Source organism: Protomyctophum parallelum (genome assembly GCF_964188405.1).
Source record: "Protomyctophum parallelum genome assembly, chromosome: 2".
NCBI classification, from domain to species: domain Eukaryota; kingdom Metazoa; phylum Chordata; class Actinopteri; order Myctophiformes; family Myctophidae; genus Protomyctophum; species Protomyctophum parallelum.
The window spans coordinates 36,422,578-36,450,478 of record NC_139699.1 but is presented as its reverse complement, the minus strand read 5'-3'; the positions used below and the strand labels follow the sequence as shown (position 1 = coordinate 36,450,478).

Here is a 27,901-nt window from a genome sequence, read left to right as displayed (position 1 = left end):
GCTTTGCGATGGTTGGTGAAGCAGTGCATGTGTGCAGCCCTTGCTGCAAAGTGGTATGAAAATCTTTCTTGTCGAATAACGTGGACCTGCAATGTGCACACTGTAACAACATTAATCAAATTGGCTTTTTTAGCCAATGGAAATGATTATTTCCTACCAAGTTATTGTACACAACATCATGTTTTTCTGCATTATTTTGTGCTAGTATAGCGTACCATACTGGCCCTCTAGTTCTAGCTCTCTGTCCCTCCATAGTTTTGGCTTTCTGTTGCTTTTTACTCCTCCCACTACATCTTGCCCCCTTCCCCTCCCTTCTCTCACGCTCACTGAGTCACTAGTGTACTACATCTTGCCCCCTTCCCCTCCCTTCTCTCACGCTCACTGAGTCACTAGTGTACTACATCTTGCCCCCTTCCCCTCCCTTCCCTCACGCTCACTAGTGTACTACATCTTGCCCCCTTCCCCTCCCTTCTTTCACACTCACTAGTGTCTTTAAAGAACATCACTACATCTTGCCCCTTTCCCCTCCCTTCTCTCACGCTCACTAGTGTCTTCACTACATCTTGCCCCTTTCCCCTCCCTTCTCTCACGCTCACTAGTGTCTTCACTACATCTTGCCCCCTTCCCCTCCCTTCTCTCACGCTCACTAGTGTCTTCACTACATCTTGCCCCCTTCCCCTCCCTTCTCTCACGCTCACTAGTGTCTTCACTACATCTTGCCCCCTTCCCCTCCCTTCTCTCACGCTCACTAGTGTCTTTAGCGAATATGCTCTCGTTGGGCTGGTATAGGTGAGCGATCGAGGGAGTGTTTTTACCGCTACTTAAATCACGCGGTTGCAGAGACCCTCAAGCGAAGCACACACACCTTAAGCTCTCCAGAGAAAAAAATCATTAACGTGGAAGATCCCTCGCCACCACCAGCAGTCAGTGACAGAGACGAGAAGGGGGGGGGGGGGGGGCATCGCAAAGACTTATTAGGCTAAGGATAGAGGCTGGACCGCCAGGTGTGGCCACACTGCATCTGAAGCTATCCCACTCCAAAGCTGGTAATGAGGGGGTAATTTGGCAGAGGGGTGCACAAGGGAGGCTGCAGGTTAAGAGGAGACCAGGTCCTTTCAAGTGGAGAATTCCAGCCTCCAGTAGAATGAAAGTATTCTCATTCACTGTCGGTGTCTGTGTCCTCAAAGCCTCTTTTTCTTTTTTCTTTCTTTTTTTGCTGTCCCATTGAATGGACAGTAACCAGTGACAGAAACTATTGGAGTTCAGATAATAAGCTGGGCATTATTATGTTATTTTTCTTGCAGGCCTGATATCTGTGACAGAAGATGTGTTTTCACTTTTTACTGCAACCAGGGGACCAGAACAAGCCTACTTTAAACATGATCAGTCCATGCAGACCTTGTTTACCTGCTAAGTCACAATAATTAAAGGACCACTTCACCACATCATATAATAGGTCCTCTATAATAATGATGATAAAATGGCACGATTATTTTCTACTCAGTCTGTGTCTCATAGGAGGGCTGTGGCCAGTTTAGAAACCGTCCTCCAGTTAGTGACCTCATCATTAGGCAGATTTTTTTTTTTAAACAGGGTATTTATTTAAAGACGTTTACACCGCGGACAAAGCCAACTCTTGTCGTGACAAATCATGACAACAAACACTTTTTTTTGGGCCTTAGAAAGAAGAAGAAAATGGCAGGTTACAACACTTTTTTTGTTGTTTTTCTTCTTTGTAATTATTTGTTTGGTCCAAAATAGTTTGTTGTCATGAGTTGTCAAGACTCGAGTTGGCTTTGTCCGTGGCGTAACCGTCTTTAAATAAATACCATTTGAAATGTCTATGGGAAAAATGCATTGGGAATCATTTCCTGGGCCTGGCGGCGTCATGAAAGGGGGTGGGACTGCGACGCTCTATTATGAAGATAAATTGAAAAGTGGTGAAGTGGTCCTTTAAGAGCAAACAGTGTGCGTTCTCTATTATGAGATGTCTACCTGCTCTAATGGCTCATTTATACTAGTCGTGAAGAAATCACACTTGTGTGAAGTGAGGGGAGCCTGGTAATGTTTGTTTAAAGTGCTAAAAAAAAGTCCATAGACGTGGCTGCCATATGACGTCATTTCAAAAGCCAGACATTGGAGCAGATAGCGTGTCTGAAAATCAGTTCTGTTGAGAGAGCAATGTGGTGCTACTTCAGTTCACAGTATAAACTGTTGATATCTTTCTGTGATTAACTGCACAATGAGTGACATCACATGGGAACCTATATCAGGGTGAGACTAGTTGAACTCCAAGGGCTTTTGTAGAGAACAGAGGACCTCCTTCCATGTTTAGCCGCCCTGTGACAAAAGGAGCCCCTTTACAGGCATGTGGATCAATGTCTCTCTTTTTCTGATTATTACCAGAGGATGTTTGAAGTAGTTTAATGAGTATGCAGATCTCTGTCTAGTTAGTCATTAAAATATACAAAAGGGCCCCCCTCTCTTGTTTCCACCAACCAAGCCCCATATCTTTGTTGCTTGTGCGTCCCCGCAAACACAAAACACACTTATGCTGCTTCTTCTTTGCAGGGACACTATATAGTATCGACCAACGGCAGAGCCCAACAAGGAAAAACACTGCCAATTAATTTCAAATTGAACGTTGTGTTTCGTGGCACTAGTGGCTCATTTATAATTTTAGCACCACTGCCCCACGTCCCTCTCTTGTCTACAAACTACAACACCATCCCCCTGCTCTCCACCCCCCTTCTCTCTCTCTCACTCTACTTTCCCTCTTTCCCCTTGTTCTCTTACCAAGGCTGTGACCGTGAGTCATTTAAATAATCTCCTAATTTTCAGCATCTGTTGTGTAGTAACGGACCTCTCTTTAATTAGAGTGTCAATGTGAGTGTGGGAGCCTCGGTACTGAGAGCATGGCCTACCGGGGCAGGAGGGGCCCGCGGAGGAGGCGTGTCCTTGCACTGAGTAGTATAGGGGGTATGAGGTTGAGCTGAGGGTTTTGGGATATTGTAGGTGACTGGATTGGAGGATGGGTTTAGGAGTTAGGCTTTCGGAGGAGCACTGGAGGAGCGGGGGAACGCACAGGCAGAGTGCAGGGGCACAAGGGGAGGCTCACACTCTTTGTCCCTGGAGTGGAGAGGTTAGGGGCGGTGCCGCTGGCTGCAAGGGAGAGAAAACAATACGCTGTGTGTTTCCCATGTATCACCCTTTATGGGGAAAAGTCTTATTGGTGCCTTGATTACCTTACTGCTGTCTCCTGTCCTCTTGTTGTCTTGCACAATTGGTGGAAGATACAGTCATAGTATTTATACTGTAGTGTACTATTTAGATTTTTGACATTTTTATGCTTTATTTCAAATAGTGTTGAGAGACAGGAAACCAAACTGAGAGAAGAGACTTAAACTCAGGTCCTCATGCTTACAGGGTGCACATGGTTTGTACACTAACTGGCTGAGCTATATACTGTTAATTATGTATTATTTTGCTGTTCCATTAATGATTGTATTAGCTGGGCTTTTAGTGTTTGTATCTCAGTAAAGGCTAAAGCCTAATTTATGCTTAGAAAATGCTATGCTAATAATAATGTTTTTTTGCTTGTAAATCGCTTGTAAATCTTGGGTGAGTGACACCGGTGAACTAAGCAAAAAAGCAGCTACTGTATGTGTATTGCCTTTCTTGCTTAAATAAAAATTAAAGAATGTGTAGTGTTTATGCAAGTCGCAGCACGTCCCACCTTGACAGCCTTAATAGCAGTCATCCATCTTACTGTATTTAACTTAGTATACACAAGCTGTGGAATATTGATCACGGTAACCGATAAGGACAAACACAGCAATGTACAAACCCATGTGCAAGCTTGCAACACTGGTAAACGTGCAATCAAATACGGGAACATTTGAAGAACAAAACAAACCTTTTTGTAACATAAAGGGAAATGTGCCCTCTTGTGTGTGGTTAAATTAATGACAAGCTGGGGGGAGGCAACACATCACATCTCTGGAGTCGAAGCAAGGGAATAATTAATAGTCAAAGCCTGTACATCATTGATGTGCATAGAATGTGGATTGTCATATCAGCACATTTGGTTGACATTTACATTGTAGCTTGATATGTCATTTGGTAAAATGAAGTAAGCTCAGGGGCTCATGCTGGTGTTTGAGGGGGTTTGCGATAGATTTTTGTTTTTGTCAAGTTTTATTTATAGTTGAATTTAGGTTAGCTGTGAAAAGAAGGTACTTGTGTTTAATCTAAATTATAACTAAAGGTTAAACAATAGTTTTCATGCAAATTAGGGAAAAGGAAAAATCTTTAAATGAAAAAGAAACCTTATAGAGTCTAGCCACGTGACCTCCAGTCCACAATATATTACTACAGTATGTGTGTTTGTGTATGAAGCTGCAAAAACCACAATGCAGTGTTCAGTGATGAAGAATCCACACTATACAGGCTTGCTGTATAATATCTGTATTTGATATGCATTTGAAAATAGCTGATGCATCTAAGTGATCAAACTGATTTTAATGGGGACCCCTGGATCCCCTGGGCCCCTCATTGAGAACCACTCTTCTTTATCTGCATGATGTCCTGTGTTTCTGCATGCTTAGTCACACTATTTTGCCATGCAGTATGGTGGCCATGAAGATGAGTCTGTCCCTCCAGCTCTGAGTAACAGATGTACATTGCAGCCCAGTGGATGCATTCATTCATACACAAAGGTACTGTCGTGAAACGGCGTTGATGTGCCAATGCATTAACGGAGGGGGATGGGTAGGTGTCAGAGAAAGACAGAGTACAACCAAAGCTCCAGTAACCTTACTGTTCCTGGGTGATCAGCATCATGCACCACATCCCCGGCCGCAGATTGATCACATCGGTGGCGGCTATGCTGTGGGGGCGGGGACTGAACGGTAGGGATGCAATAAAATTGCACATCTGCATTAAAAGGCCATCTCCAGGGTCCCCGGCAAGGAGCCCACTATTTCAGCGGGCGCCTATTTAAAGGCTGTTGAAGCGTCGGCTCTCCACACTGGAATAGCATCATACACCACCTCCATTATTTATGGGCATCCTCATCTCTATTTTACTGGTCTAGCAACATGGGGGGGGTGGTGCGATGCTAGCAGTCGTTGCTGATAGAACAACATGTGCCCAGTGATGTCACAGGCTTGAGAGAACCCGAGGGTGGGGAGGAGGGTGTAATGAATGGGGTGTTGGGCCGCTATAAGGGAGGGCGCCGTCATTATAGCACCAGAGTTCAGTGAAGCTTCACACTGCCTGAACGGTGCTGTAGGACGTGTGTGTCTCTTCTCCTGGCGTCATTAACTCTGTCATATCAATGAATTGGACCCACTCATCCGCTGTGCAGTAACGATGCCATTATGGCCACATGTGTGGAAAGGATGGGAAGTGAAAATTAAGTGACATTGCTTTGTTTTGAACATTTTACGCATAATGTCATATTTCAATTTAGCAGGGGTGGAAGTTCTCCATTACCAGAACTGCATGGCCCTTTATCTGATATACCAAACCAAGTCAAATGTATGTTATCTTTGGCAAGCTACACAAGTGTACGGTGATGTACAGTACAAAATAAATTAGCAATCAAGTAATGTGGCATCACTATGTGATGAGGATGCTTTATGTGATGAGGAGCAGACTTGGCAGAACATGGCGCTTGTGTGAAGTGTTAAAGTTAAACAATCACAGTGGCAGAGCCTGCGCGTTGCCGGCTGTTATGAGATGGATTTGGATAAACAGCAGATTAGAGGCAGAGCTTTGGCACACATCTTAATCACCACACTCCACATCTCTTGCCCCAGTCTTTTTCCTTATGTCACTCACACTCCCTCATATCTCTGTGGTGACTGTCACTGTGAAACTCGCTGCATCCAAGCAACCTGTCTCTCGCTGCATGCTAATGTATGGATCTCTGTTAGCATGCAGCCCCCCCTGCCTTCACCCCCCTATTGCAGTAATTAGGTCTGCTTCATTTACACTATAGCAGAGCCATGCTGGGAGTGGACGATCTCTAATAATCTGTGAGTGTATCTGAACGCTTGGCACAGTGGCAACTGGAACCATAAAAAAGGATATAAAAACTAGTCTACTGGGACTGTGCTGACTCGGGCCTAGAGTAGTTTGCTGTCACATACACTTATCTGATCAACCATCTTATTTTGTGTGTGTGTGTGTGTGTGGGGGGGGGGGGGGACTATGCATATATGGGGTGGCTACAGTGCTGAGAGTCTGCTTGATGATTTTGTGTGTGTTCACTGTTGACAAGAGGCGTAGGATAATCTGGCTCCCTTTTTTCCGTCAACATACAGCTCACCAAGCCTCTTTTTATATTGTGTGTGTGTGTGTGTGTGTGTGTGTGTGTGTGTGTGTGTGTGTGTGTGTGTGTGTGTGTGTGTGTGTACAGACATTGGCAGGGGTGTGGGCCTCTCTGTGCAGTCTATGTTTTATGCATGAGCTGGGGGGGTGGGTAGTGGGTAGTCCGGTCCGTGGACACACACATGGCTAGATGGGGGACACCATGACTACTTGGCACAGATGCATAAGAAAGCTCTCTTAGCCACTGCTCTTCCTTCTTTGTTTGTCAGCATTCATGTCCAACTGCTTTTTCTCTTCTCCCTGTTGTCTGTCTGCTCCCCTGACACCAATAGACATAATGCTCTGCATAAACAGTGGTGCATGTGCATGGACATATAGGGGGTGTGTGTGTGTGTGTGTGTGTGTGTGTGTGTGTGTGTGTGTGTGTGCGTGTGCGTGTGCGTGCGCGCGCCTATGCAAGAAGGCATCTTGGACAGTATTAGGAGCAGCAGTGGTGCCATCACAGCTCTACTGTCACACACTGCAGGTCTATTCCCCCACATTGCTTGTCTCACTCTAGGCAAGGATGCAAATAAAGTGAAAAGAAACAAAGGTTTTCTTTTGTGTTATTCTTTAAAGTAGTAGTAGTGGCCGGACTGGTTCACTGGCGGGGTCCTCGGCGGTTCCAGGGGGTCCTCGGCGGTTCCAGGGGGTCCTCGGCGGTTCCAGGGGGTCCTCAGCGGTTCCAGGGGGTCCTCGGCGGTTCCAGGGGGTCCTCGGCGGTTCCAGGGGGTCCCCAGCTACAACAAAAAAAAGTCATTTTGCGGGCACATTGGTGAACCAATTGGGAGCCGGTGTCATTTCCAGCGCAATTTTGATTCGCCCCTCTATGTCAAAAACTTGGGTAATTTCAGGCTAACATGGAATCAATCTCGGAACGCATCGACGAAACATTTCCTCCTTTGAATTTGCCTCTGGGGTCACTGTCCAACTCTCCTTCAGCACTCCTTTTCCAGTCATTCCTATAACAACTCTACATGTTAATTGGAGTTGCTGACAGATTCAGCTGCGGAGCTCTGAATCTGTCTTGAGAGATTACCATGGAATTGGCTGTGCACCTTCAAGCTCCCCAGATCATGGCCTTTAATGATGGTGGTGGTGACACAAGATATCTCAAAATGTTATGGGCAGATTGCCATACAACTTGCACATCATGCTCCCTGGAGGATTTAAATTATGGTGCTTCTGCTTTTAATTTTTTTTGTCAATACTTGTGTCAATCCTTCAGTGATTATACCATACCCTCTGCCATTCTGGCACCAATAATAAATAATCTTGCATTTTGTATTTGTTTTGCCTCACTAGTGAGAGTACAGGGCTCTAAGAAATGTGCAATGTCAGTTGATTCAAAACATGGAACAGTTTTGCTAGCGGTGGTTTTAGACTGCTCTAGGGCCGGCAGGTGGATTTGCCTGAGGAATTTGTGAAAGGGCTACTTATTTACCGAAGTGATGTAACATGTATGTATTGTGGGGGCTCGCCATGCACTGATGTGGGAGGAGAGATGCAGTTAGGTTGTGTTGCAAATTGGCAACACACTGTAGGTGTGGGGTCAACAAGAACGACAATGTACAGTATGCCACATGCCAGCTTAGTGCTTAGACCATGAGTACTACTGGTATAGTGAGCTCATTGCTTTTTTCGTCTTTTAAAAATCACACAAACCCACTACATACACTACACTCACAGTATGTGTTATGGTCTGTTTAACATTATTTTAATACTTAACGTTGGAAATAGGGTATTGTACCATGTTTTAATACATTCGAAGCCATACATGACAACGTGTAAATGTGCGTATCCAACAAAGCTGTTGTACATCATGTCGTGCAGACAACATTTAAAGCATAATTCCATATACCGCAAGTTTCTCCTTCGTGAAAGGCTTATTGATTTCCACTGTACATAGATGATGATCAGGTACTGTTTGACTCATCGCTGCAGGGCATATTATTTTTTTCCTGAAATTTGAGAGTAGCCAATTATAAAAGTTTTACCCCTTTTTCTGCACAATTTAGTTGTTATGCCAATTGATTCTTCCCCACACACACATGACTGTGTTGTCACTGCTGTTGTATACTACTGACTCACCTGCCAGTGAGGAGTGGCAGGAGCCCCCACCAGGAGGACGTAGAACCTTCGTCCTAAGCGTTATTCATAGTCTGGATTTTCGGTAGTAGTTGTTGTTGACGTCACGAGCCGCGGTGAAGAGCAAACTACCACCACCGCCCCAGCCATTCTCTCTGTTTTTACTCACCACCGCCACCAAAATTATTTCAGCTCCGGTGGTCACCTCACCACCGAAAATCCAGACTATGAATGAGCCTCTACTCCTCCCGCCCAACACTCCCCACTGACAGGTGCCGCCCCAGCCCGTAAGTACTTGCAGTGACCAATAAACACCCTTCCCGACCGGCTATATGGAGAGTGCAGAGACTGCAGTCCACTGTTAATTAAAGTGCCTGCATGGCTAGGCTAAAGGTTTTGCAGATTCAATATTGCAACACCTCCTGCACAAGAACTTTAGTGCGATTTTGGGAGAACTTGAGTTCCCGAGGCTTTTCTTCATGACAATGCGGAAATATCCTGTACACTGTTGATACTAGACCCTTTTTCACTTCTACACAATGTATTGTGAGCTTGGAGATCAGCTATTTTCACCAAATGTTTGCTAGGGTTCATGTGATTATTGATTGAACCTCCTGCAACACACTCACTTATAATACAGTATAGTACAGTAATGTAACCCACCTTGCTGCTTTGCTGTGGGTATTCTGCTCTGTGTGGCAACACCAAACTGTTTCCACGCACTACCTGCCGTTGACTGCACTTCATAGTTTATACGGCCTTGCCTTTTCCACCAGCTCTTACCATTTATATTAATTCTTGATTTCTGAGGTGTCAAATGTTTGTTTCTTGAGGAGCGGAGTAACTCTGGCTGACTTGAAGGCAGCTGGGAGTCTGGGACACATGTGGTCATGGATAGGTTGATGGTGTAATGAAAGGGTCAGGGAGTAGTAGATCAACGGCTATAAGATGGAGGAGCGGATGGAGTTGAGAGAGAATGACGCAACTTTCAATCCAGATTTTTAAAGAAAAATGGGATGAGAGCTCCACATGGCTATACAGTGAATATATCAAATCAGTTAAAAAGAATGGCTTAGGTATTGATGTTAACATCAGTGGGGTAGGACTAAACCACTTGACATTGCGGACCCTTGAGATTGCCACTTATCCTAAATTGCTTAATTAAAAAGGTCCACCTGTTTAAGCATGGCCTCATAATAAGGACAGGAAACAGAATAGAAATGCATGCTCTAATTTGTCAGGCTCAAGTAACAGTCAGTGTTGTGATAGTGGACAGAATTTTGCCAGTAGTGTTTTGGTGATAATGATGAGAAAATCAGGTGGTAACCTGTTTTACCTTTCTATATTGGTGTCTTAGCTTGAAAAGAGTAGGCTGGCAACAGTGAATTAGTGTATTTAAATCCTCATCAGAGGTTGATGCATTCATTTGGAGGTATAAGGTCAAGTCATGTTGGAGATTCTACATCTCTCATTAGGCTTCGAAATGGCAGCTCAGTGTTGTTGCATCCACGCTGAACTGCCATTCTGGAAGCTTTATGTCCTATCCTATGTTTCTGTCTCATTAAAAATAGAATGCGTGCATGTATATTTAATTGGCCAATTAATTGTATACACCAATGGCAGTTCGTACTGGAACTTGCACCATATAACCCAAGATGCAGTCATTGTACTACAATATTTTCAAACACAAACAACTGTACAATTTAAAATCGTCTCATATAAGAATTATGGTCCAAAAATAAACAAACTGCCTCTGCGATATTGTTTTCTCGCAGTCAGTTGATTCTTCATATCCATATGAGAGCCAGGATGATTTGTTTATTTTTCAAACACAGTTCTTATATGAGGCGATCTAAGATGAGGATTATAATACAAATAAGAAAAGCATGAACCCGTGAAATTAGTGCTCTCTAGTCTAGTGATATTGACATAAAAAAAGTGACAATAGTTCCTCTTAATTATAATATTGGTAATATGGTGATGCATGAGTACGACTGAGTACCAGTAAGATGCCCTAAGGGCGTGACCTCGCCCTGAATGTATCCACCTGGGTGACGGCAGATGGCAGACTCCTGGGCAAGCGCTGAAAGCGCCATTTTGAACCAGAACAGTACTAGGTGTTTGTTCTCCTGTGGGTCTTGTTGCAGGCTGCTGTTGATGGGTTTTTTGGGGGTTTCTTTTTTCAGTATGGTCTAACCAGGTGAGGAGTGGTATATTAGATTAGGACCAGGGCAGTCATGCTGGTTTGAATGTATATAATAATGTATAATACCAGTAAGATGCCTGGATAATGGTATGGAGTCCCATGTTGAAAATAGCCAAGCTACAAGCTCACATCGCGGAACGTTGTGGGCTGTAGATCTGGAAATATTCTTTGCATGACTCCGTTGTACAGAGAAAAATCAGGCTAACAAGGGGGTCCGCATCTCTTGTTATGCTAACAGTGTTCCTTGGGTCCAAGTTAATTATGGTTGACATTTAAATGGGGATTGTGGGAAAGCTGTGAAAGAGACAGGCCTCTGTCTAATTGAATTTGTGTTGCTAGCTCCACCTTCCATTGCCTTTGTACTGCAGGGAGAACCTGAAAGGGCCTGAAAAAAGCTCACCATGTGGACGTTTTGTAATCTGAATATAAGTGTACTTGTGCAAACATGCAGACAAAATGTTTCTGAAGTAGGTCTAAATGTAGGTAAACAAATAATGACACATAAAACATGCAAGCCTTTCATAGCATGCCATGCATACATACAATACAATTTTTCTCATAACTTCCTCATAACAAGATTTTAAACTTAAAATATACAATGTAAAGGCTACTATGTATTCTATATTAGGATCCACCTTAGCTTCCATAGAGTGGTTGCTAGTCTTCCTGGGGTCCAAGATAAACAAATGTACGTAATAACAAGATAATGTCAGTCATAGTATCCGAGATGACAAATGCATTGTCTGGCCTTGGCATGTAATGTGTTCATGGGAAGTAATTTTACTTAAATAAATTTGCATAAATGGTAAATGGTGCATTTATATAGTGCTGTTATAAGGCACTTTACATAGATTGTGCCTTAAATTCTCCCATTCACACACCGATGGTGGAGGAAATGCAAGGCACCAACCTGCACATCAGGAGCAATTATGGTTTCAGCGTCTTGCTCAAGGACACTTCGAACTGGTAACCTCACGGTTCCCATCCAGGTGCTCTACCGGCCACTCTACCCCTGAACCACTGCCGCCCAGTATTTGTATTTGTTGCTGCAACATAAAAATATAGACACCATTAGAAATAGTTGTTTCATTTTCATTCCATGGATTATTGTGCTGGGTTATTCTGTACCCTTTTATATTATAAAGCAGTCTCCTTCTTTTTAGCTAACCCTCCTCTCCTTCCCTCCTTCTGCAGCGATGGCAGACTTCCATGTCCAACCAGAGTCGGTGCATGTTGAGGAGTCTGGCGTAGCCCGTTTCCTGTGTCAGATCCACGGCCTGCCAGAGCCAGTCATCAACTGGGAGAAAGACAGCCGTCCAGTGGATGTAGATAACAGGTATGGCCGCAACCAAGGCCGGATGTTCCAGATAAATATTTACCCTTTCTGGATTTAAAATAACACTCCAGATTCTGCTGTGGGGCTGACTAAGCCACATCCAGCTGTTAAACTCTCTCTCTCTCTTTCATTCTGCCTCCTTATCTCTCTCTCTCTCTCTCTCTCTCTCTCTCTCTCTCTCTCTCTCTCTCTCTCTCTTCATTCTGTCTCCTTATCTCTCTCTCTCTCTCTCTCTCTCTCTCTCTCTCTCTCTCTCTCTCTCTCTCTCTCTCTCTCTCTCTCTCTCTCTCTCTCTCTCTCTCTCTCTCTCTCTCTCTCTCTCTCTCTCTCTCTCTCTCTCTCTCTCTCTCTCTCTCTCTCTCTCTCTCTCTCACTCTCTCTCTCTCTCTCTCCCTGTCTTGCAGGTACACCCTCCTTCCCACAGGTGTTCTACAGATTACAGGAGTGCGTCAAGAGGACAGTGGGAAATTCTGCTGCATGGCCCACAACAGTGCAGGAGTAAAATACAGCTCGGAGGCCCACCTCACCGTTTCAGGTTCCTTATATTTATAACGTACCTATGGCTCATCTTTAGGCATGCTACATTTTGTTTCTTTACGACGGGTATGCACGTTAACCCACGGCTGCTCAGTCAGAAAGCATAATGTTGTTCGGTCGAGTTATTTTCTTTTCTTCTCACATTTATTGTTTCAATTTATCTACCCAAACATATTCCAAAGATTATTTCCCCGAGCACATTGTTCCACTGCCCGATTAAAGAGATACAGTACACACCCAAAGTCTGGAGTGTCGATTAAACTCTGTGAGTGTAAAACAGAACCGTAAGGTCTGTTTTTACACTCTCTGGGTTGAATTGACACTCCAGGTTTTATTGCGTACGCGGCATCAAGATAATGCACTGTAGAGAAATCCAATTAAAGGGTGCCATCCATCAAGCGCGGAGACTCACTGCTCCTCTTCCCTCCTCTGGCTGCTTTCTCCCTCCAGGCTCCCAGTCCTCCGTTTACAAAGAGCCAGTGATTCTGGTGGGACCAGAAAACCTCACCCTCACCGTTCACCAAACTGCCATCTTGGAATGCGTTGCTACGGGATACCCGCGGCCCATCGTGTCTTGGAGTAGACTTGGTAAGACGGAGGGAGCGCTTGTTGGAAAGAAAAAAGGAAAAGGTCCTCAATGTTCAGTACAAACAAATCAGCTCTGAGAGAGCTAACTCTTCCATACACATGCACATTAACTCTTCCAAGAAAAATGGCTGTGCAAAATATACACGGAAATCTTTTTTTGCCTTTTTGAGCCCCTCCTATATTCATCTATATATTTCCGTCTTACATAAACATTAAATTCCCATTAGCAATGAATGGAGAATTTACATCATAATATGTGTCTGAGCAAATCGGATATTGTTGTCCTACACAAAGATTAAATTCCCATTGACAATGAATGGATGATGTACGACGATAAGAGCGCCCCTCACTTCACATAGGTGTGATGTTTTTAATACAAATGTGACAAAATAGCAAGTGATAGCTTTGAAATTGGACATACAGTAGTTGTATGCATTACCAACCTACACAGCTTTGGTTTTACTGTATCTATCTACTTATTAAGCATTTATGTAACTAACATTGGATTTATTATGTGTGTGTGTGTGTGTGTGTGTGTGTGTGTGTGTGTGTGTGTGTGTGTGTGTGTGTGTGTGTGTGTGTGTGTGTGTGTGTGTGTGCGTGTGTGTGCATGTGCGTGTGCGTGTGCGTGTGCGTGTGCGTGTGTGTGTGTGTGTGTGTGTGTGCATACAGCACACAGTGTTGGTGAGCCTTTGTGCCTATGTGCATGTGTATGTATATATGTGTAATAGAGTCGAACATATGTCTTGTGTACATGTACATGAGGCAAGGGCTTTCTACATGAGCCCTGAGGGCTAAACACCATGTACTATTGTATATGAATGCATCCCTCATCCCCGCATGGAGTCGAAAAGCAACACACAGGCACTGGGAAGCTGTAGAATAATTGCTATGAGGTGTTGAGACCGGGAGGATTTGTTCCCCCTTCAATCTCCATGCCTTTCTTGACTATTGCTCAAACTCTGCCGCTACCAATTTAGCAATCTGATATGTTGTTTTTTCTTCGTTGGCCATTATCCAATCAGATTTTCTGTTCAAAATGTAAATTGCTGCCCCTCCCAACCAGTTGGGCATAATCAGATTGAGGATATTGCCTCTTACACAATGTAGCCAGAATGAAATGCTAACACGATGGGATTTGTGTGTATTAGATTACAGGCAGGGAGGCTGGGATAAGCCGCATAATGAATCTGATAGATTCACATCAGTCACTCCTTAATGCCAGAGTTTGTTTGGTGCTTTCCATTCATCAGCACCACAGCTTGCTGGCCTGCTCTCTTTTCTGCTTTGACACTAACCGAATTAGGGCCTGACGGAGTGAGACTGAGAGAGAGAGAGAGAGAGAGAGAGAGAGAGAGAGAGAGGGGGAGGGAGAGAGAGAGGGCAGAAAAAAAGGCAAGACAAGAAAAAAAATTGCATCCATTAAAACAAAAGACAGCTCATGCTTCATTGCAATCAAGGAGGTGGTGCGTCATTGTGGATTGCATTAGAATAGCTATCACAGAAGAGAAAAAGAAGCACAACATGGTGTTTATCAGTTGATTGGGGGAGTAGTGTTCTTGTTTATCCGATTAATCAATCGTCCTTTGTAGTAGTAGTAGTAGTAGTAGTACTAGCACTAGCAGCAGTAGTAATCGTAGCAGCAGTAGTAAAAGGGAAGCATTTCTTGATTCTCTTCAAGAATCAAGAGGGTTTTATTTGTCACTGAAGTAGTAGTAGTAGTAGTAGTAGTAGTAGTAGTAGTAGTAGTCGTAGTCTACTAGCAGCAGCAGCAGTAGGTAGTGTGGCTGAGTAGTTGCCATATGGCGTGTTTTTCGTCCAACACAGCCCCCAGCCCCCCACCACCCTTGCGTGGCCTTTTGACACATCAAATTTGAGCCATGCAGGCACTCCCGCTACAGATGGTAGGATTCAAAACACCAGGACCATGCAGGCTGAAGTCATTGCTGGAACTGGGCCAGGAGAAGATAGGGGACACAGGAAAGTTTTCGCTCATCATGCGACAACAACATTGAGAACAGAGACGGGATGGGGGGCTGAAGCGAAAATGCCATCTTTTTGCCCATGCACTGCCAACTAGAGTTAAGCTTTGTGATCAGGGCAGCAGATAGGAGATAAGGAATTACAGTTACAGTAACTGAGCCCCCCTGCTCTATCTAGAACATCTACTGTGGAACTCCCATAAGGCAGTGTAGAGCGATCAGTCTGCTCGGCAGAGTACAAAGGTTCCCGCTCTGGTGTGTGCGTGATTAAATGAACTGAAAACCCATTTCAAACTGTAGTACTGTAGGCTCTACACGCTACATTGCATGTTTTCATTGTTTCAAGCTAGAAACATGATGCTTAGTCATACAAATCATCAAACATGTCAGTCTTTGTCTTCGCTCTCTCACTTATTATCAGTCTCAAACACACACAAACACAAAACCGAAACCACGAGATCGTCCCGTTGTCCCTTCAATCATTTTTCCACTTTTGTTCTTTTGTCACAGAGCATTGCCGTTTTCCATGGAAACAGCATCCTCCCCAATCTCTGGGAGGGCTGGAAATAGCCCATGCCCGCTTTAACTTAAACGTGTTACCGTGCGCAGTAGGCTTAATCAATCATTCATACATTCCTACCATGGAGTCAAATCGGTCAATTTATTATCTTTCCCCATGCTTCTCTCTCTCTCTCTCTCTCTCTCTCTCTCTCTCTCTCTCTCTCTCTCTCTATCTCCCTCTATCTCCCCTGGGTAGATGGTCGTCCTATTGGCGTGGAAGGCATCCAGGTGCTGGGCACAGGGAATCTGATGATCTCAGACGTTGGTGTGCAGCACTCAGGGGTATATGTCTGCGCAGCCAACAAACCAGGGACCCGTGTTCGCAGGACCGCTCAGGGACGTCTAGTGGTCCAAGGTGAGTCCCTGACATGCTGCTACCAATGGAATGGAATAAATGGAATATAATTAATATGGAATACTCTACAGTATATCGAAACTTGAAGCACATAAATGTGTCTTTGATGAATTGATTGGCTGACGCATGTAAAGCCATGGCCTCTCAGGATGCTTACCCCGCATTAGACTTTAATTACCTAATTATTCCACACTAACGGGAGGAGGATTGGTGTCGTATAGTTTATATGGCAGCAAATCTATTATTTACTTATCCATTCAAATTACCAAGTGATTGGGAACTCGTGACTATGAATAATCTGATGGTGGATGGCGAGGGAGGGAGAGAGACAAATGATTTTGACCAATGGGCTGCCGCTAGAGGTGGGTGGCCCCCATCTTTGAAGCTGTGCATAAATTGTCACCATGCAGGAAGCTTTCGCCTCATTCGTATTGACCAGAGATGGGGCCCAATACTTGGCCAATAGCAGCACTGCTCCAGGTCAATATTTCATTTAATCTGCCACTCAACTGTGAGACGAGCCCCTTCCGTTGCAGGGAGCACAAAGACAAGCCACGGCTGTTAATTGTATGTCAATTTATTTGGTTTCTTTATTGATTTGTGAAAAATAAGATGAGCGAAGAATCCCTTCACTAAGGTCTTGGAAGGTTCTGACACGGCATGTGTTATTTTCTACTGCACAGCCTTGAAGACTTGTGTGGAAGAGAAGTTCTTAGTTTCAGAATCTGTTGTTCAGAGCAAGATCAGAGTCCCTCATTCTCATGCAGACATGAGAGCAATTGTGAACTATTTTTAAATGTACAATGCTAATGCATTCATATCAGTGGTGGCGAATCAATGTGGTGTCCTTTAGGTTCCTTGGGAAGAGACAAAGAGAGACAAAGGAGGAGGAAAAGGGAGAGAGACAGGAAAAGGGCATTAACTCTGAATGTGTAAAAATTGTTTGGATGTTTGGTGGAAACGCGCGATGTTCGGAGGTCTTTGCTGATTATCCGGTGGTCTAGATAAAGCATTGGCGCTTTCTAGAGCAAGGATGGCTTCATTTTAGCTCGCTAGCATTCACGCTATTTATTTTGCATTAACATGGACGCCCAAAACAGGATGTGGGTCCAGCGTGTGCAGCATTGAAATGGCCTCGGCCGTCTGAGGTTGGCTGTGCGTCCAGCAGGTGGCAGTATACGTGTTAATTATTGTTAGTGTAGGGATGTTTTGTATTTTAGTATAAAGAATATGATTCGACAAACATTCCTAAAGGTTATTTTGCTCACTCATGTCGACTGTAATTATCTTTACATTATCTCCAACGGACATAAATACATAATTGAAGTTATCAAATCGTTATTAACTTTAATGATATTGGCACAGACATTGAGTACCGAGGTAATGATGCAATAGTTATTTAATGCCCCCATCTATACTCAAATAAAAGCAACTCTGCAGCACCAGCCCAGGAGGAAATTAAACACAATCTCATGTCAAGGTAATGACCAGACAGGTTAGATTACCTATTGTACTCCCTCTCCTATACTGTAAGAACTGAGAGACACTTAATATGAATAAGTTATTACTTCTAATGGGCTATAGCTGCAGGCCTATGGCATGGGGGTATGGTGGCAAGATGAGAAGAGATTGCAAATTACACCACTTGATTCTAAAAACCGAAATTACGTTTATTCAGCATGTGTGCCCTTGTGAGCCATGTGATTTTAGTACACTTAAGATTGACTCTCATCTTTGTATGGGCACCTTATGTCTCTCTCTAGCTCTCTCTCTCTCTCTCTCGCTCTCTCTCTTTCCTCCAAATCCCACACCTCAGGGAGACTGAATATCAATGAGATTCATATCTTCTACCAGCTTGTTTGTCAGCGGTGGTGATAAAACAGCCTTCCTTTCGATTGGGATTGAGCCATCTGTCCTTACTAATTTATGTCTGCAGTTTTACCTACAGGTATCGAATGAGTCGAAAAGGCCCAATCTGTAATTCTCTTTTCTGCCTCTCTGCCTTTCTCTCTATCTATCTCTAGCCCCAGCGGAGTTTGTGCAGGCTCCTCAGTCTGTTGCGCGGCCTGTAGGCACCACAGCTATCTTCACGTGTCAGGCACAGGGGGAACCTGTGCCCCAGCTCACCTGGCTGAAGAACGGGCAGATTCTGGAGCCTGGAGGACACGTCAAACTCAGGAACAATAACAGGTTAATTTAAACATTATACTGTACATACCATCATACAATAATGCAGTGGTTTACCCATAATACTACTGTACATGCATGCTTACATACACCAATATATACCTACATAATGCATATACTGTACACACCTGCAAACATTGATAAATAACAATTTACTGCAGTTATGGCGATCATACCTCTATTATGTGACGCAAAGTTATACTTATAGTTCATACTACTCTTGGAATTGCCATTTGATACACACTACTGGACAACTAATATGATGTAATAAAAAGTAATTTACTTACTCTGCAAATACCTCAGGGGGTATGGTATGGGACAAATCAGGTTGTTGGCACCCCTTTATTTAACCACCGTCAGGGCACTCACTCTATTGCCGCAGCTGGCAATGTATCAGGACAATGTTGGACCCAACTCATGTCATCAACATTAAACACTGAGCTGTTTGGTATGACTTGATCTGATCATCGGCATAATCAAACACAAATCCATTCCTCTGTCCGCGCTGTTCCTGACGCAACAGCTGCTGGCAAGCATCCCTGCCAAGACATGAGCCACATTCAACCGTGTGTGTCTGTGAGTGTTGAATGGTTGTTGGACGTTCTCCCAAAGCACTGCCCTGGAATGTCCAGGGGGAGAAAGGACCTAGACGCCAATTATGCCATTTACCATTCACAGCACCATATTTCTCGACGGTTGCAAGCTGCTGCTTTTATTTGGGCTGGAAGCGGGTTTTATTGTGTCGTGTTGTTCCTCCTAAGGGAACATTTCCTGGATTGATGTGAAAGTAGGTTCTGCTCTGGGTCAAGGATTGCTATTAGCTGACGATAAGTAATGCTAATTCAGAGCCCTGTAAATGTTAATAAATACAGCCAGCGCTGTCTAAATGATAGAACAGTAATGCCACAGAGGTGGGAAATGGGCCATAGTTTGACACATTTACTGTTTATAGATTAGTCGTAATGACCTCATGTATTCAACATTCTAGTTCATGACTTCACAGAAGTGCTCAACGTGATGAAATTGACTATTATATCTAGTATTAATGCCATATTATCAGCCACACAAAATGTTACTTTATCTTGGATTTATTTTGTTAAACCAATTTTCCATTAGTTATTTTTATTTAATTCTGCTATGCACTGCTACGCATCACATGGCAAGTTCATTTTTATTTTATTTCAGCCAGCTATAACATGCATGGGACCATCATTCAGAGTTGATGTTATTCATAAAAGGAAATGATGATGAAGTAATTACATTTGATATGAACCAAAAAATCAATAATGGCAAGTTAGTCGAGTGAATAAGGCCCATGCCCTGAGCAGTGAGGAGTGGACACCTTCATCGCTCATACGAATGCAGCTACACTCCCTCTTAGCTCTCTCATACTAGATTAAGCCTATGCTATAGAGGCCTTATAATTTACTACAATGGTGTTTCTTGTAGTTCAGCTCTTTTTAGCCAGCAACATCCTCATGCGATGGAGTATAGATTAAGGTTCAGTAGAGAGAGAGAGATGGAGTATAGATTAAGGTTCAGTAGAGAGAGAGAGATGGAAAAAGCCCAAACAAAGGCAGAAGAAAAGAGAGAGAAGGGGGAAGAATGGGTTGGTGGGGGAATTAGAAATGATGAGTCGGCAGATGGGAGAGAGACTGTGTGTGTGTGTGTGTGTGTGTGTGTGTGTGTGTGTGTGTGTGTGTGTGTGTGTGTGTGTGTGTGTGTGTGTGTGTGTGTGTGTGTGTGTGTGTGTGTGTGTGTGTGTGTGTGTGTGTGTGTGTGTGTGTGTGTGTGTGTGTGTGAGGGTGCGCACAACCATATCGTTGTCACAGTATTACCACTTACCACCATTAGTGTATAACCATCCATATGGATGTCATGAGTCGCAAACACCGGCCCGCGATTGGCCAAAGAGCCAGGCCTCAGCTTGTGCTCTGCCATTAGCTAATTAGCTCATAAAGCGAGCTAGTTGGCCAGGAAATGCAGTCAGCTATTTACTGAACCCAACAAACAGAGGAGCAAAATGCATCCTAACAATTCATTCTAGGGGTGCTGTTCAATGAGCTAAATAGATGGAAGACAATCTGATTCATTATCGTATTCGTATAGTCTCTCCAGGATAATCTCCCTGAGTGTACCGTAACAATATACAAGCAGGTCATGCACAGCTGTACAGACTATATGAAATGTATTACAAAACAAGGTTTCATTTCAAAGCCCAAAAGGCTTCCTGGCTAAGCTGTTGGGTCTCTGTGCTATACGGTGGTGTTTTCATTCTAGCGTATACTGGAGGTATTAGAACATGCTACAGGCCACATCGTGCTTCACAGAGTCAAAACAAAGGTAATGATATGCAAATGCTATTCAGCTGCTTGGGGCAGCACAGTGATTCTATTCTTACATATAGGCATACTGTATCTGATAGGGGAGGCTTTGTCTATATGTGCAGCGCACCTAGCAGAGAGGTTTTAATTAAGGCGTACGCGTGCTTGCAAGCGAGCGCGCGCATGTGTGTGTGTGTGTGAGTGTGTGTACATTGTGTGTGTACATTGTGTGTGTACATTGAGGGAGAACTCTCATGGAATATACACATGGCCCTTCGGCCATCTCTCAAGATGTTGACCTTCAGGAGCGGAGCGGACAGCGAAGCAAGGGGAATCGATTGTTCATTTCACTCACATACATGCATACACATACATTAATCAAACTACCCCCACCCTATCCCCCTTTAAACACACACACAGACGCACGCACGCACGCACGCACACACACACACACACACACACACACACACACACACACACACACACACACACACACACACACACACACACACACGCACACACTATCATTCACTTGTTCTCTGTAATCAAACATGTAAATACATACACATGTTGCCCTTTACTTTTGATGGTACACACACACACACACACACACACACACACACACACACACACCAGATAGAATAATAATTGATTGATTGATTCAAGTATTTATTAACAGTTTGCAGAATGGGTACATTTCACATGAAATCACAACTCTATACAAAGACTGTTAGTCTGTTACTGTGGACGACACACTTTCAAATCATCAGACAAATATACACTTCTATATAAAAGACTGGAAATCAAGGTAAAAAGGGAAAGGAAACGTGGGGGGGGGGATTCAGATTTTACGGGGGCCAGTTTCGAATTGTAGCCGTCCGTACAGTAGGTGCCCTTTGAGAGCGTTTTTGAAGGAGTCAAGGGATTTGCATGTCTTAATGTCGGGAGAAGGCAAAAAGCAGGTTGAAGATGCTCTCGGTACAGAACTCACGGAAATCCGAACATGGCTTACCGATAACAAACTCTCATTACATCTTGGGAAAACGGAATCCATTCTTTTCGGGTCCAACCGTTCCCTTAGCAGGATAAATGTACATGATTTTAAGGTCCAAGTTGACAACATAGTAATCTCTAGCAAAGAAGAGGTTACTGGGTTACTGCCCATCTTTGACTATGCTTGCACATCCTGGTTCTCTAACATCTCAATGGCACAGAAGAACAAGCTCCAAATCTCCTAAAACAAACTAATTGTCTCCACCAGGCCGAAGGCATGTGGGGAGAGTATGTTTTGCACTCCGTCCGTCCGCGTGTGTGTCCGTGTGTGTGTGTGTCCGTGAACAGCTAATCTCGGCCACCGTTAACCCGGTCGATGCCATATTTTGCACACACACTCCCTGGATGCCAACCATGAACCTCTGCCCCAAACTTTCCAGAACGGCCTGTTATAGCGCCACCAGGAGGCCGCTTTGTGCAAAACAAGTTTTTCAATGCCATATTTTGCACACACACTCCCTGGATGCCAACCATGAACCTCTGCCCCAAACTTTCCAGAACGGCCTGTTATAGCGCCACCAGGAGGCCGCTTTGTGCAAAACACGTTTTTGCACAGTACACCTACAGATTTTGTCCAAACATCACGCAAATTGGTACACAGTCTCTCTAGAGCCATTCAACGAAACGGGTCTTTCAGATTTATCACACTCCATCCTGATTGGTTAACATTGGCTTCCAAAGTTCACAGGAGTGCTCAGTTTCAAACAAAATGCTGCAAATCATGAACACATCGCGTGATTTCCGTGAAATTGTGCACCCACATTCCCACTAGGCCGAGGACGAAATGCCACATGAACAATTTCAACTCAGCCTCAAGGTGGCGCTATAACTGGCCGAAAAGTGTTTTTACCTCTAACTGCACGGATCTGTGGATAACCTGGTGGAGACCTGTGCCCGGAAGGGCACTTTTTCTAGTTCGACTTCTTCTAGGCCTGGGACCAATGACCCACCTATATGCAGAGCATCTAGATAGCATTGGCTGGCTCCTGGTAGAAGACCGGGTCAAACAATTGATAATGGGTCTGATATTCAAAATTGTACATGCAACTATGCATTTAAAAAGTGAGAGACACCCACAGCCACAAAACTAGAGGTAGCGTGAACAATGATCTGGTGCCTGGCTGCCTGCACCCACTTGCAAAACAAATATGGGTAAATTCACCTTCCGCCCTGCCCCCTTCCCTTAAAACAAGCAAATCACTGGCCTCCTTTAAAACAAAGTGGGCAGGGGTTAGGTTTGTTCGGGGAGTGAAGCCAAGTAGTAGCCAGACCAGTTTGTTTTGGGAAGTCTGGAGCCTTGTTTTAAGGGCCTTTTAGGTGCTGTGGTACCAAGAGATTGCATGAAGAAGAAACCTTGTACGAGGGCTCCTGTTAGGGTCTTCAAGATGTTTTTGTTGACCAGTGACGACATCCTGTATAGAATGCTTGTTCTTTGGTTGACTTTTTTGATTACGTTGGTAGCCATTTTATCACCGGAAAGATTTGCCTCCAGGATGGAACCTAGGTAGGTAATTTCAACTTTCCGTGTGATAATATTGTCACCCACTCTAACCAAGAAGTCATCTGCCTTGGCCTTTTCAACCTGCAGTTTGTTACTGTCCGAGACCAGTAGTGCTGAGTCATCTGCGAACAGGAACAAGTTCCAGTCACAAGCTGATGTCATGTCGTTTACATATATTAGGAACGGTAAAGTCCCGACTCCCTAGTATGCTTCCTTGTGGAACGCCACAGCTTACTGGGAGGGTGGGGGGGGGGGGGGGGGCAGTGTTCCGTTCATCTCCACCATCTGTTCTCTCCCCTCCAGGTAGGATTGAATCCAGCTCACTGATGTGCTATCAAAACCAATTCCTTTTAGCTTGTTAACCAGTATGGAGTGGTTCACGGTGTCAAAAGCCTTTTGGAGGTCCAGCATGACCAGTATTCACCTCGTGTTTGATGTGATCGCTCAAATAGAGGAGGCATGTGTCAGTGGAGTGGGATGTTCTGAAGCCAGATTGGAATTCGTACAATTCTTTTTTTGTGGCAAGATACTTTTCAACCTGTTCATAAGTTATCACTGTCACTTTCGAGATGGAGCTAAGAATAGAAATAGGGGTCTAATTTGCCGGGGTCTAATTTCCTCCCTTTCTTTCTTGTGCAGGGGGGTTACTTTGTCCAGTTTGAAATCTTGGGGGACCTGTCCCTGTTTGATGGAGAGATTTATTATGTGGGTGATGATTGGAGCTAGATGGCCGAGTCTTTGATAAATTTGGATTGAATATTGTCATGGCCAGTGGCCTAGTGGGGTTGAAGGGCACTCAGTCTTTTAAGTACCTCCTCAGTTGTTACCATTGCCAGTTTAAAATCATCTTTACAAACACCTATGGTTTTTGTAAAAGGCTTTGATGTGCTCTACACCAAAACGCCAGAGTGGGAGGGCAGTTTGTTAACCAGCGTTGTTGCAATGTTTGTAAAGAAGATGTTTAAGTAGTTGGTTACATCAAGCTTGTCAGTGAGCTGGGCACCTGGACACTTCAGGAGAGACTTAAAATAAATAAATAAAATATACTGGAGTACTTGACTGGTCTGCACGCGTTTTATTGTTTTGCAGTGACTAGCACACACATGCACAGTTGCTTGCGCGCATACACACACACACACACACACACACACACACACACACACACACACACACACACACACAGAGAGAGAGAGCAGACAACAGCTATAGGTACAGATTGGCTGCCAGTGTAAACAGTAGCTGGATGCTTTGTGTTTGCTTTGCCTCCAGTGCTGCCTCGAGCCAGCACCTCTCCGCTGATCTGGGGTCAGGCTGGTTGGAGGTTGGCTTGGATTTACAGTAAGCACAGTGTGGCTCGACTGGCCTGGAATTGGATTGAGAGTAATATAACTGGATTAATTGATAATGTGATGACTTGAATTAATAATGTATTGCATTTTATATATGTACACAGTGGAATCCTCAGTGGTATACATGTTAATCCACTTAGGAAGGCTTGGTGAAAGAGCACAACCTTCACTTCCATCAAGCTATCTAAGCCAGTCGTTCTCAAATATTTTCATGTCAAGGACCCCATTGTATTTGGCTGTGGATCCCCATCTGAAAATATTTTGTGCCATGGACCCCCATAAGAGAAGATTTGTTTTACTAAACTAAAAAAAAAACTAAACATTTTCAAATTCTTTCGAGATTTTACAAAAATTTAATGTTAAAAAAAATACAAGCTCACAAAGCTTCAGGCTTTAAAAACAAATCAGACATGTTTACGGATCCATTTGGTTACATTTGTGCACTCTCTGAGCTACAAATGCTATAAATGCAGTGGCTCACTAGGTAGACTGGCTGCTTGAGGAACAGAAGGTTTCCGTTTCTATCCCCAGCATTGGTTAGTGTTATGAATTGCATTTTTATACTGCTTTTCACCATTGTAAAGTGCTCAAAGCTCTTTACAATGGTTCATTCATTCATACATTGGGAGGTGAAGCGCCAGCGTCCTCACTTCCCACATTCACACACCAATGGTGGCAAGCTCACACCAACCGACTCATTGGAGGCAATGTAGGGTTCAGTGTCTTGCCCAAGGACACCGACATGTGGACAGGAGGAGACCTAGGGATCATTGGACGACCTGCTCTACCTCCTGAGCCACAGCCGCACCAAGTGTTCTGTTGAAGTGTCCTTGAGCAAAACACTGAAACCCTAATTGCACCCGATGAGCAGGTTGGTGCCTTATATAGTATAGTTTCCTCTGCCATCAGTATTTGATCTAATCTAATATACGGCAACCTTCCCTGTGTATCTTCACTAGTCCAATTCAGAAGAACACAGTTTGCCGGCCACTGCTACAGAGCTGACAATAAGGTTATATCTTCCCTTCTTCTCTGGAGTCCTGCCTCAAAGCAGACCAGATGATGTCATCGCTAGGGACACATGCATCAGTAAGCAGAAACTGGGGGTGGCAATGAAGGACCGGGAAGTCTGGCGTGGCATTGTGAAATCCATGATCTCGACCGTGGTCGAAAAATGATGATGATGAGTATTTGAACGGGTGAACTTAAAGCGCATTGGATAAAGACGCTATATAAATGCAGCATTTACCAAATTAACTGAGGATCTTACTTTGTATATTTAGTGGACTATATACATATTCTAAGCTCCTAATAACCGAGGGAACAGTAGACAGACCTGGACATTTGGTTGTCGTGGGACCATTTGAAAAGAGGCCCCCCTCTTTCTTTTCTTTTCTCCCTTGTTTCTTTCATTTTCTTTCACCCCAGACCTGCCTTGCATGTTTTTTTTCTCTCCACTGGCCCCCCTTTGTGTGCCCCACATACCCCCCCTTTCCTGCCCCCCATTCCAGAGAGCTGGGGCCTGGGCATTGGCCTTGAACTCTGACCCTGCCTGCAATCAGTCATATCCCTGGGCCCCCTGTCCCTCCTCTCAGTCCAACAGACAGCCCTCCCCCTCCCAGCACCCCCGCCTCCTCCTCCTGTTCTCCCTTTGCCCCTTTTATTCTCTCCCTTTTTTGCCAGGATCCGGAATGGTCACCATGCCTTTTGACTGTGTCTTGCCCTAAAATCCCAGAGTGATGTTGATTTTGTTGATTGATGTTGATTGATCCCGTTCCGGGTCAGTTTTTTTTACACTCTCCAAGTTAAATCAACACTCATGATTTTGTGTGTGTGTGTGTATGAACACACGGCCTCGGTAGCTGTAAAACAGAACCCCTCACAGAACCCCCCACCCCACCTCCATCACTGTCAGCCGCTCCCCTGGCCTGGGGCTTTATCTATCAATCTGTGAAGTGGCCATGAACTGATGAGTAAATGATGGTGTCAGCTTGTCGACCTGTCAGGACAGGACAGCTTAGGTCTGGAGTTCCTACGGGACAAGTGAATAGCCCAAATAACAGACAACACGCACGCATGCATGCATGCACGCACGCACCCCCCCCCCCCCCCCCCCCCCACCCCCACACACACACACACACACACACACACACACACACACACACCCTCACACACACACACACACACACACACACACACACACACACACACACACACACACACACACACACACACACACACACACACACACACACAGTCTGTCATTTTATCTGCCTCTCTTTCTCAATGTGTCCACAAAACAACCATTTGGTGGTTTCTACTGTTGTCTGGTGCATATTAATGTGAGAGGAGAGACTGATAGCAAGTTAGTAGCCTGGCCTAGCCAGCTTGCTTTCTGGTCTAGAGAGGCGGGTCGCAGCTGAGACTTGCACTGGAGAATATTGGTTCCCCGATCTGAGCCCCCTCCGCCCCTCCCCTTCCTGGTAGAAATCTGCGGAGGAAAGCGACGTTCACTCCCACTCCTACTCTCCTAGACCAGGAAATGTGTCACGTTCCCTCAGGTTTCAAATAAAAGGCAAGTCCTACATTTGTTGAATAAAGTTAATAGTTGAAACAGTTACCCGAATAATAAAGTACATTTGGATATTTGCGACCGTAGATTACTATGGAAAACCTGAAAAACCTGTCAGTCAGTCCGTCCATGTCTAGTCTGTCACGCCTCGTGACACGCTCCATATATGGCCATCTCCATATATGAAGAGCACGATACTGGCATCATCAAACCCTGGATAGCCATACATGGAGTAGACTGGATCATCATCTAGAATAGATCTGCATATAGCAACTCTACATCTGACCACAAACCTCAAACCCTTAGATCTCCATATATGGAGCTGACCTGTTCTGACATTCCATATGTTGATCCTTCCCGATCCGACGTCCTTCCTCTTCGATGTCTCCCTTTTGATTGATACCTGTCCATTCAAACTCTAGACGGGCCTGGCCCAAAGTTATTCTCAAGCTCAACAGGCCCGAAAATGAAGGCTTGGCCCTATTTGGGCCCCGTCTGGCCTTACTAATTATCACATAGATGGTCCATATATATGGGACCTGTTGTTCCAGGGCAAACTCACCCTTTAGGGCGAGGTCGCTTCTTACTGGTCTAATTTACTTCTTACTGGTCTAATTTACTTCTTACTGGTCTAATTTACTTCTTACTGGTCTAATTTGATCAATTTCCCTCTTTCAGGATTTTCTTCCTGTATCTGCTGTATCTCCTGCATCTTCCTGTAACACACACACACACACACACACACACACACACACACACACACACACACACTCACACACACACACACACACACACACACACACCCTCACACACACACACACACACACACACACACACACACACACACACACACACACACACACACACAAAAAAAGGATCATCAATAT

General features: G+C 44.4%; 1 protein-coding gene across 1 annotated transcript in view; it reads left to right on the top strand.

Annotated features, from left to right (window-relative positions):
* The window catches only part of igdcc3 (immunoglobulin superfamily, DCC subclass, member 3), a gene marked incomplete at both ends in the record, with an annotated part of 73,653 nt that overhangs the window by 33,538 nt on the left and 12,214 nt on the right, over nt 1-27,901 (top strand). The window contains 5 exons of the mRNA XM_083793437.1: nt 11,864-12,005; nt 12,410-12,540; nt 12,993-13,130; nt 15,870-16,028; nt 18,053-18,218. Coding sequence (XP_083649563.1) covers nt 11,864-12,005; nt 12,410-12,540; nt 12,993-13,130; nt 15,870-16,028; nt 18,053-18,218 — 736 coding nt within the window. The remainder of the gene's footprint in view (nt 1-11,863; nt 12,006-12,409; nt 12,541-12,992; nt 13,131-15,869; nt 16,029-18,052; nt 18,219-27,901) is intronic.